At 33.4% G+C, this 10903-nt stretch overlaps 2 protein-coding genes and 1 non-coding gene across 12 annotated transcripts in view; all 3 read right to left on the bottom strand.

Moving 5' to 3' along the window:
- Positions 1 to 530: 530 nt before the first annotated feature.
- Positions 531 to 1693, bottom strand: LOC123683431 (5'-AMP-activated protein kinase subunit beta-1). Its single transcript, XM_045622472.1, has 2 exons — positions 928 to 1693; positions 531 to 874 (listed from the first exon to the last, which is right to left on the bottom strand). The coding sequence occupies exons 1-2, from the start codon at positions 1594 to 1596 to the stop codon at positions 728 to 730; spliced, it is 816 nt and encodes a 271-aa protein (XP_045478428.1). The 5' UTR covers positions 1597 to 1693; the 3' UTR covers positions 531 to 727.
- A 461-nt stretch (positions 1694 to 2154) lies between these two features.
- On the bottom strand, positions 2155 to 2246 carry Trnay-gua. Its single transcript is given in 2 exon segments — positions 2155 to 2190; positions 2210 to 2246. It is a non-coding gene; the product is annotated as a tRNA-Tyr (tRNA).
- An 878-nt stretch (positions 2247 to 3124) lies between these two features.
- The window catches only part of LOC123683430 (insulin receptor substrate 1), a 41044-nt gene continuing 33265 nt past the window's right edge, over positions 3125 to 10903 (bottom strand). For 4 of the 10 annotated variants that reach the window (XM_045622461.1, XM_045622464.1, XM_045622462.1 and 1 more), the window contains 5 exons: positions 9254 to 9385; positions 7982 to 8314; positions 7500 to 7850; positions 7116 to 7358; positions 3125 to 6774 (listed from right to left, as the gene is read on the bottom strand). In XM_045622461.1, coding sequence (XP_045478417.1) covers positions 5216 to 6774; positions 7116 to 7358; positions 7500 to 7850; positions 7982 to 8314; positions 9254 to 9385 — 2618 coding nt within the window. In that variant the 3' untranslated portion in view covers positions 3125 to 5215. The remainder of the gene's footprint in view (positions 6775 to 7115; positions 7359 to 7499; positions 7851 to 7981; positions 8315 to 9253; positions 9386 to 10903) is intronic. The other 6 variants (XM_045622465.1, XM_045622468.1, XM_045622467.1 and 3 more) reach the window with 3 other exon arrangements.

The following is a 10903-nucleotide window of genomic DNA, read 5'->3' as shown; positions in this document are numbered from 1 at the left end:
TGATACATTGTTTCTGACAACAATATCTCCAAATAAACAATACCTAATAGTTTTCATTTTTGACAAAAAGTTAACATTTTATCTAAATTGAAAAAAAATTTTTTCCAAAAGAGTAATCATAATTCATAGTTTTTTATAATCACAAGATTACTATTCATGATATATTTCTTCTGGTGGTATAAATCCTAGATTTTGTTTGAGTTTAAGTTGGGTGCAGAATAAAAAGTGTTTGTGTCTGAAATACATACTCTAAAAACTGAATTATTGTATGAAACAACCAAATTAATTTCCTGGGAAACGCAGTTTATATACAACTATTGCAGGTGCATTTGAATAAACGTGAAAACTAATGAATTTAAAAATGTTATTTGGGTACAGTAGCACAAATGGATATTTAAAAATAATTTAAAGAAAATCATATGTCTAATGAAGTGGTTTGGAAACCAGCATGAAATATCATTACTGTTATCTAAGATCATTTTCAGTTTGATAAATTCTCACTGAAAACATATCTATAATCAAAAACTAGATTCAAATCAGCACTTTATTTCATATATAACAATAGTGATAAAAATACTTCAAATATTTTCACAGACTAAATTGATAACAATACCTAGAATAAATTTCCTTGAACACAAATAAAGCCAACAAAAAATTTTTAACTTTCAAATATAGTACAATTCTACATATTAATTTTTAAAAGCATTACATACACATATTTACAAAATCAAATCGGTTTATATAAAAGCGTGGTTACATATTTCTTGCGATACCTATGGGTGGCACTTAATACCATTACTCCATCTTTGATTGAGAGAGCATAAAGGTGGTTCAACATCACATGATTCGGCTCTGGTAATAAAGTAGGTTCACACTAAAATAAAAATTCATATGAGATTCAACAAGGAAAAATGGAATCAAATTTACCGATAAGGGTGTGTCCTTATTCAATATAACTTGTAAGAGATGAGGTGGTAGAACAGGAGGTCCGCTAGATTTTTCCCAAGGTTTGTTTAGAGGGATTTCCTGGGAAAACTCCTTCTGGGCATCATTGGCACAACTCTCTTGGTCTTTATCTAACGCCTGAAAAACTTCAAAATCTGATTTTTTAACTGATATTAAATTATTCCTGATTCCTGAAGGGTCCTCAACAGTTTTATGTCCTGGGTCATTTTTCCATTCTCCGTCAACATAGAATTTATATTGATGTTCTCCTTCGGGTAGGTCAATTATTGTAACAAAATCACGCTGAGATTTTACCATAGGAATTGTTTTCCATTCAGAAAATGTTCCGCTAATAAAGACATCTTTACCACCACCTTCCCATCTAAATACTGTTGGAGCCCTATCGCCTTCTGTACTGGTTTCTATAGGAGTTCCTTCAGATACAGTGTTTGATCTTTGTCTTTTCTTCTCAAATGAAAGATTGGGTGGTTTTGTGTAGAACTGTTCCTCGTCATCCTGTGAATGTTGTAAGACCAACTTATTTGCTTTCTTGTCAAAAACGAATGCTTGTCCTTCTTTAACTGGAGAAGACGGGACTGTCTCCCCTGAAGACTTATGTCGTTCCCTTTGGGCCCCTCCAGCATTTCCCATGGTTGCAAGAAATTGAATTCACTCTTTAAAACCTGAAATTTGACTTTTGCTTTCAAACAACTTAACCTTGAATTAATGAGAAAACAAAAACTTAGGAAATGTCAACACAAGGATGACCATAGAATAAAAAAGAATTTTATTTCACTTTAAATTTGCATTTCAAATTATCATACAATGATTTTTCTTGATACGGAATTTGATAATTATAAAATTTTGAACGAATGGAAATTGAATAAAAAATGGTTCATTTCAATTATTCGCAATTACTTTATATTGAAAAAAGTTACTATTGTACGTACATCTTCAAATATACTGCTCCTCAAAAGTTAGGAAACTCTGAATTTTTCGAACAACACACGTACATCATATATATCATATCATATATATCATATATGTAATGTTCTGAAATCTGTGTATGTGACTACGTACATAAAAACACATAGGAAGTTTTTGTAGTTTTACTCACAATGATTTCAAAAGAGTACAATTTTTTCTTAGTTCCATAACTTTTTAAGAGCAGTATATTTAGACCAAAAATGCATGATACAAAAAAAATATTCCTTCGGGCCGGATTTGAACCAGCGACCTATGGATTCCTACTTCATACATGCCACTACAGTCCACCGCTCTACCAACTGAGCTACCGAAGGTGTGGGAAGAAAGGTCGGCTGGTCGATAAAACCCTACGCCTTGAAACATTCCTTCATAATCAAATTGGTATTTCTTGTAAAATTAGATTAACTTTCATATACGCTGTACTTAATTTAAAGATAAATTCCAAAATGTTAGTGTTTGCTAAACTATCTCCGACTTCACAAAATCTGAATTATTCTGTAACAATTCACCTATAAGGGTTCATTATTTTCAATAATTCAATATTAATTTCGATAATTGGTTTATTATTTTTGAAATTTTAGGAAAAACAGTTTGAAAACTCTCTGAAATATATCAAATATCAAAGCCGTTTTTTGATACAACAATCGGTTACTTTACCGCGTTGATCCTTCTTGCTCGAAAACACGATCCATGAATTTTTTAAGCACATCATAAAGGAATCACATTTTGAAGAATTCATCTCTCAAAAACGGACTCCATAAACAAAAAGAATTCAAAACATGTGTTGCCATCATTGTCGAAATTTTAGAACATTAATAATCTATCTATATTCTAAGATCCAAATACATTTTTTATCAGAGGAGTCCTAACTCCATTAGAATTGAGGTAATGAATATACCTTTCTGACTACCAACAGCATAAGAAATTTTTTGAGTGCAGAGTAGACATTTTATTATACAGAAGTTGTAATATTTGTATTCTATTTTACAGAATCTTTAGTATAATTTCATTAATCGTTTAGATAACGATGTTCCATTTGGATATTTTACGAGATAGAAAGGAAAAACAAAATAGTGTAAAATTTGCAGTGTTTGTTATTGTCTATTCGTAGAGAAATTCTCTGGATATATTTTTAAAATATTTATTCATTTCATTGTTTAATAGATATAAGATTATACCAATAAAACACAAATTTTCGATTAAATATTTTTTTATTATTTCTTTTTTTATAAATGAAACATGAGTAACAGTTTCTCCAGGAGATATACATATAAGTATATAGGGTGTCCAAAAATACAACTAATGAATTCCAAAGCGTTAAAGCTACTTTTTCAAAAATAAAATGTTGTTTTACACAATGCTACAATCGCAAAATTTCATGTTTTCTCTCTGTAGAAGCATATGTGAAGATTCATCTGTCGATTATAGCCAAACCCTAAAAACTTATTATATTTAGAAATTTTTGAACATCCTCTGCAATCATAAGCTTAAAATTTACCAAATAATAGAGCTTACAAATTTATTTACATTTTTCCGACTTTAAGTTTGACCAATAATGGAAAAATAATTTTTGCAGGTATATTTTCCTATTTTTGTTTCTTTTTGGTCCAGAATATGACCCCCAACCGGAGCAAAAAATTTCACAATACATCGTATACATATGTTTTAAATTCATTTCAACAGGCAAACTATATAGTTTGTTTTTCACAAATGACTAATAACAAAAAGAATAATAAAATGATGGATTACCTACATCAAATGCAATCATTTCCTAAATACTCAAAAGTCTCAAATCTCTTGAAAGTGCAATAGTACACTTAGAAATTATTAAAATTTAGAAACAATTTCAACAAAATATCAATATATAGTTCCTCAAAACATTCAAGTTGAAGTTCTCTTCATTACCTAGTTTTACACTCATAGTTTATACTTCAATTCTCTACTACAGTTTATTTACTTTTTTAGAACATCAAACCAATTTTTACCAAATTTGGATATGTATGCATTGTAAAATCCACTAATTTCAATATAAAATCAACATTCAATGACAGAGAAGTTCATCAAACCCGAACATTCTAACGGAAATGAAAACAAGTAACAACAAGCAATCTAGTGTATTGTGCTTGTCAGAAAATAGTTTTCTGACTGCTTGACAAAGTGAGTAATCAAAAAATGCTGTAAAAATTTCGGGTTTTTAAGATTTAAATTTCTCAATTCATCTTATTTCTAATATTTCAATTTCTCAATTATATCATATATCTTTTTATATATAAAGGAATTATTTATAATACTCAAAATGCAGTTTCAAAAACACATTTTTTAAAGCTAGTAGTTATAGTTGAGGTTATAATTTTTGACAGCGAGGACAAATACAAATGACAGATGAATAACATGCAATCTGACATTTCTATAAAAATTAACCTAAGAGGAATCATTTGACAATGTTTCAACATTATTTTTTTTCATACTTTGAAAATTTTTAATATAAAATAAATCATTGTATTAGCTGAAAACTCAATAATCTCATTTTTACAGGGAGTTAAAACATTTAAAATTTCTCAAAAATTATGGCAGTATGAAGGATTTATGGTGGAAAAATCTTGTCTAAAGCTTCTCTTTCTTTGGGATTCTTTCCTTTCTGGAGTTCACTGTTGTAATCAATTTACATTATTATTGTGCTATACACTGTATATTTGCCTAGTCAAGGTACTGCTCAAAATACAAGATTACTGAAATAACCTTAATATTTTGAAGGAATTTTCAATATTCATCTGCATTTGAGCTTCAGTAAGTCAAATCTTTAACCAGTTCTTCAACTCTTCAATCAGGATTGACCAAGTTATACTCACCAAACAAATTACCACATTTGTTCAGAGTAACAATAAAATATCTCTTTCTTTCAATCTTCAACACATAACGAAAATATGGATCCTTGTAGTTTGTAAGAAAGATAAAATTTTTATAAAATAATATTTCTGTATGATAAAAATCTGAAGGAACTCTTTGAAGCATTGGCTTTATGTAATATGCCAAGCCTGATTTTTGAGCATTTTTTGAACATTAATACTTCTCAACGTATTTTAAGTTCAAAAAACTTGGACAAGAACTAGCCTTTTTTTAAGTCTATTTAGATAATCTCTCCAACTCCATTCCAATAAATAAATCCATAATAACAATCTAAGTCAATAATATTTAGAAAACAATCTACAATCACTAACAACAACTTCCAAATACGATATGCGCCTTCTATACAAATCCTAAAAAAACCTAAAGAATTCGCTAATCAATGCTTAACACCTTTCTTAAGTCCTTCGCTTTTATTGAAATCTATTTCGGCATATGTAAAACTAACTTCTTGACCACTATCATTCGAGTTATTTCTCACAGTCTTAGGGCTCTTACTGCCATCATCGTCGATTGTTTGTAGGTCTAAATTTGCATAATGTAGCGCTGAGGAGGGACGTATTGAATCACTATTTACAGAATCAGGTCGGGAACCAACCAACGTTGATGTGGAAGAACACAAATCGCTAGAAGCCGATCCAGGTCGTGACACAGGCTTTGACACACTTGAATCGTTTGAACTATCTGTACACTTATTGTCACTTTTCACTTCAGCGTCTTCAGTCTTGGGGGAATCATTTACACTACTAGTAGGTGAATTGGCTGGTAACGTTGACGAGCTAGAGGTTGGTGGTGGTGATGTACCACACTCCTTTGATTCTGAAATCGGCTTGAAAACCCTTGTAGAAGTTTCCGAGAGCGTCATCAGATTGAATGATTTATTCATATCGGAAGCTGCATGAACTCCTGGTTGCATTTCAGCATAATCACTCTGACTACTCTGCCTCTCGTTCACACTATGTTTAGACAAATCCACATTCATATAATCATTTGACTTAGCATTGACTTTGGTGTTTTTCTGGAAATCCATGACAGCATAATCATCTTGACTCTCATTACTCTTTCCACGAAACCTTTTATACAGATTGTTCAAAATCAAACTGGGAGTTGACTTTTCCGGAGTCTTCAAAGGTTTAACTGGTGAACTGGGGCTGTTCAAACTCAGTGGAAATATTGCGGACGAATTTGAAGGTGTCGTCACGCTAGAACTTGAACTATCTCGAGAATCTCGACGAGTACTGTTTTTCCTGCCTCTTGGAAGACTAGAAACGGGACTTGTAGTAGTATTAGTAAGATGTAGTTGCATTTTTGGTGAACCGTCGTAGTATATTCGACCATTGATTGGATTGTTTTGGTTTGAGTTCAGGATCTGAATTGGTAAAGAACGGTTATTTTCTTTTTTATTTGGTTTGAGCTCTTTCTTTTTCAATACTGAACCAGCAGACATACCTGAATAATCTTCTCTATTCAATTGAGCACCATCCAAACTTGATTGACGGTGGTGACCTCTACCCAATGACATTTCGACATAACCTTCATTGCTTTGGTCAGAATCACTTCTCACTCTATTTTTGCTATTCATGTCGAGGTAATCGGAATTGGGTGAGCCAACATTTCTGTAGCAATTGCCAGTAGATGGAGAGAGTTGGGAATAGGACCGACGTATTGTTGGTTGGTGATGGTTTATATCATTATGGTCTGAATAGTTAACATAGGCATAATTGTTATTTGTTAGTAAAGGTTTTTTGGAAGTGTTTTTGGCATTCATGTCCATGTAATCATTACGAGGTAGGTCAGTTCTGTTAGCGTATGCTCTGTTCAAATCCATGAAAGCATATTCATTGGCTCTATTTGGTGAAGTACCAGGTTTCATCTCCAAGTAAGGTCCGCTATTACAAATGCTGGGAGGTGTCACACCAGGCTTCATTTCTACATAACCTGCAATCAAAATTGATTTTTAAGAAAATCGAACAGAGCAATTAATAAAAATGGGGAAAGCATTGACTTGAAATCAGGAGCTTTTGAGCGCTAGTTCAAATTTTCATCGCTATCGAATCTGCAGTTTTGAAATTCAACTTCAGGCTAGTTGGATGTATTTTTATTGAATAGTTGTTTCCTTATTCATGGTACCAACTGAGTATGACTTTTTCCAAATCTAATAATTTTAAATAAAATGCTTTGTGAACTCAATCATTGAAGACAATTCTCGACTTTAAATAGAAATATCCCTGACAGCACGCAAAAACTTCGAGCACATCAATTAAAACAATGATGGGTACCTGATGGTGTTGTCACTGGTGTCGACACTGTAGACGATTTTGGACTGGGTTTCATTTCCAAATAACCATCTTTCATTGATTTCTTCTTGATATTTGTAAAGTCCATCTCTAAGAAATCGTCCATTTCTGACCCAACCGAATTTGTCGAACCTGGAATCCTTGATGAACTCAATAACGGTGCACTTGACGACTTAGGATGGACATGGGGATAATGCCCATGTGGGGGTAACACTCTTATAGGTCCTGAAAGGAAATACATTTGAAATTTTAACCCCTACAGGAAAGTGATAATTTTCAGGTTATGTTGTTTAACTATTGACATCTGTCAAAATATTATGCTGATATTTTAAAATTATAAACATAAAATTTTATTATCGGACTCACCCTTTTTTGTCTTGGAGCCAACACTTGCAGCTCTATCTCTCCTACTCTCTGCAGTTCCATGGATATCCATCAAATGCTTCTTGTACTTGTAAGTTTCTGGTCTTGATCCTACAGAATAAGCTCTTATCGGTCGTGATTCGTCATCCGATGATGGTGGGAAAAATGATACAACTTTATCTAGAGGATATTCTGCGAATCTCATGTCTGTAGAGGGCGTGCCAGATGTTACGCTGCTCAAACTTGCTGCCGGTGTGATGTTACTGTGAGCTCCTATCGGAGACATAGCTACATAGCCATCATCTGAGCTAGGCGGAGCCATTGGTAGATAGTTACCCGTATGTGGACTAATTCCTAAAAATGAATATTACCTTAAGTAACTGATAAACATTATAGGTCCTATCACTGATCCATGTGGAACTTCATTGAATGGATCTTTTACTTATAGGGAATGAATAAAACAAAGTTGTGATTGATAAACCTACCATAGTGAGCGCAAAGACTGTCACAGTCTTCCTCAGCAATAACTTCATCAGGTGTCAATGAATGTCCATATCTTCCATGATTGCTATCCAGATCTTCATTCTCATCAATCAAACTGTACGAAGAACCAGCAGAATCAGTGGATGCACCTGCTGAAGGTGGAGAGATGGGAGAACCAATTGGGGGACTACATCCCAGATCACGGTGCATAGAGCAGGGTCTATGCGGAGCAAGATGAGATCTCTGGAACATCGGTACCGGGTGATTTCCCTCACTGGTAGTTCTGGCGCGTGATGGCATACTGTCGCACCTTTCACGACCTCCAGATGATAAACCTATTGAAATAATGTAAGAATAAATAAAGAGATCAAGTGGTACACAAGATAATATATTAATTCGAAACATTCACGAAAAGTTAGTTTTGTTAATATAACGTAAGTTTAGAACAGAAACAGAGTGCATAGTGTACTATAATAGCTCATTACCAACTTGCATGAAAAAAGTTTCCACAATGATAGCACCCCCTGAATAAGGATGAAGTTCCAAAACATGATAAACATAAGTTAAACTCAAATTCTCAAAATCATTCAGACGAAAAATGTTCTTAGAGAAATAATACAACTTGAATTTCTTGCTTTACTTATTTTTTTCTTTATCGTTCCTTTTATAATCTTTCAACTATTAATTCTACACTGAAGATGAAAAAACTCTTCCTCCACATTTACGTATATTACTTTCTTTATATAGATTAGTCGTATGAGTAACAGACTATGACGTAAAACTGATCTAAGTACTTAAATGGAATATATTATCAGTACAAACAGAATTGAACGATTCAAGTAAAGCTCAAAATAAAGTGTTATATTTCCCATTTTTGTATTATACATATTGTCGTAAATAAAGAGCCTGCTTGCGCAATTTAGGATGTTAATATTTCCCTGAACTCATTGTAGGGTCAAGGCATCCAAACCAACATGTTAATATTGCAACCAAAATCCTTCCCAAGCAAGGTATATCAAAACAGCGAAGTTAGAAGAATTGAATATAGGAAAAAAGCTGTTGCTCTTTAAATTCAAATCTTCTTTTATTTCGTTAAACAAGGCAGCCAACTACAATCCGACTCCAGAGCTGTCCAAGTTACTTTCAAGCAAAGTGAGAAACTCAAGCATCATGTGTGTCTCAAAACCAAGCTCATAGATGGCATTACAATCTGGAGTCGGACTGCCTACATCAGGCAATATTCGACTTCACTTAACATGTGACATAATACATACATTTGGATTGGTTCGAGCGTTTGTTGGCTCTCGAGTGCAGCTGAAGGGGATGTTCTAGTGCAGTGGCGGGAGTAGCAAGGGGCAGTGACTGGGTGCGTTGATGGTTGATACTGCCCGAAAATGCAACACCGCCTATAGGTGGACAAATCACAAGAGACGTACGTCAATCACGAGTGATGGGAATGACACTTATATTGGGATAGGAGAAGGGCATCATCGAGTGAACCTTTAGCCAGGGATTTTTTTTTGATCGATCAAATAATGGTATTTTCTGAATAGAGGAAGTTTTAGAAAAGCTCACTCAGGGTGAGGTAGTTTTTACATTCCCGAAATATCAGGATACTCAGAAACTTGTAACAAATCCACAATATATATTTGTGAAAGCATTAACTCCAGTGTAGACGTCTTGAGGCAACCAGGAAGGTTGTATGGTAGAATTGTCTCAAAAATCAACTTTTGAAAGACTATAATTATAATCTCATGGAAAAGGAACAACCGAGGATACTAATGAACAAAAATAATTTTGGAAATAAATAAAATGAAATTTGTTATTCAAGGATGGAAGAATTTTTGAGTAGGTATCTGTATTTTCAACTGCCATTTGAAAAGTAGGTATTGTTTTAACCAAGAAAATCTCAATCCATATTGAGAACAGATTATCAGATACCACAAAAAATTTTGAAACACATCTAATACTTTCACAGCTATACAATATCACTTACTTTCAATTGAGTATCCTTGGTTTGAAGTCTTTTAACATTTTATTTATAAATATCTCTCACCCATACCCAAGATTGGATTACAGGGTGGGCAGAATGCAGTCGACTAATTTCGAAAATATACAATACCGTTTTCAGTAGTCACCATGCAGTGGCTAATTGAGTATCAGTTCCTTTTTTTGGGAAGCTGTTGGTAATTTTAATATGACGTAATGATAAAATTAATGGGTGGCTCAATCGAGATCTTTCCCATTGAAATTCATTTTGCTTCATTATGCGTTCAGACCATCCTGAACAACTTTGGTTTCGGGTATGTCTATCAGTCCATCGGTCTGTGTATCAACATATCCTTATAACGGCCTCAACTTCTACAAGCATAGTGCCACAACATAAACGATAATAATTCTGATCATCAGTTTACTGATACCACCAGTGCTCCTACAAAATAATGCTTGCTCATAGGGCCTATAAGATGTGCAAACGATCGAAGATTTCATCACTGGAATTTCGCAAGATATGCCTTCTTTACAGGGCTCAATATGCGTATAGCTTTCCAAGTCTGCCACTAGTGTCACTTGGGCGATTAGATCTTCGAAAGATTAGGATTATGTGTTTTTTCAATAATAAATTAGGGAATGCATTCTGTCCCACTCTGAATAGAAGTATGAGTAATAGACCAGATGTTGTTTTTTTTATATCAAGTATTTTACAAGATTTTTAAACAGAGCGAAATGTACAGTGAACTTCTAATAAATCAATGTTTATGAGTTATTCAGATCGTTAAAAAGTTCTAATCACTAGGTGTAATATTTAGCTTCCCCACTCGAAAATCCAAACTTCAAAACAATCCTCGATAATCTAAAATTTGTGACCTTCATCACGAACAAATCGCCAGAATAAATAGGTGCAGAACATTAAATGAAATTGCTTC

This window comes from Harmonia axyridis, chromosome 6 (assembly GCF_914767665.1).
Source record: "Harmonia axyridis chromosome 6, icHarAxyr1.1, whole genome shotgun sequence".
NCBI classification, from domain to species: Eukaryota; Metazoa; Arthropoda; class Insecta; order Coleoptera; family Coccinellidae; genus Harmonia; species Harmonia axyridis.
The sequence above is the reverse complement of the archived record's forward strand: the minus strand, read 5'-3'. Positions and strand labels throughout refer to the sequence as shown.

Bases quoted from the DNA above. Each gene is read 5' to 3' on its own strand.
- LOC123683431 (XM_045622472.1), bottom strand. From the start codon at position 1,596: ATGGGAAATGCTGGAGGGGCCCAAAGGGAACGACATAAGTCTTCAGGG. The intron at 875-927 runs GTAAATTTGATT...TTTTTATTTTAG, and splicing joins ATAAGGACACACCCTTATCG to TGTGAACCTACTTTATTACC.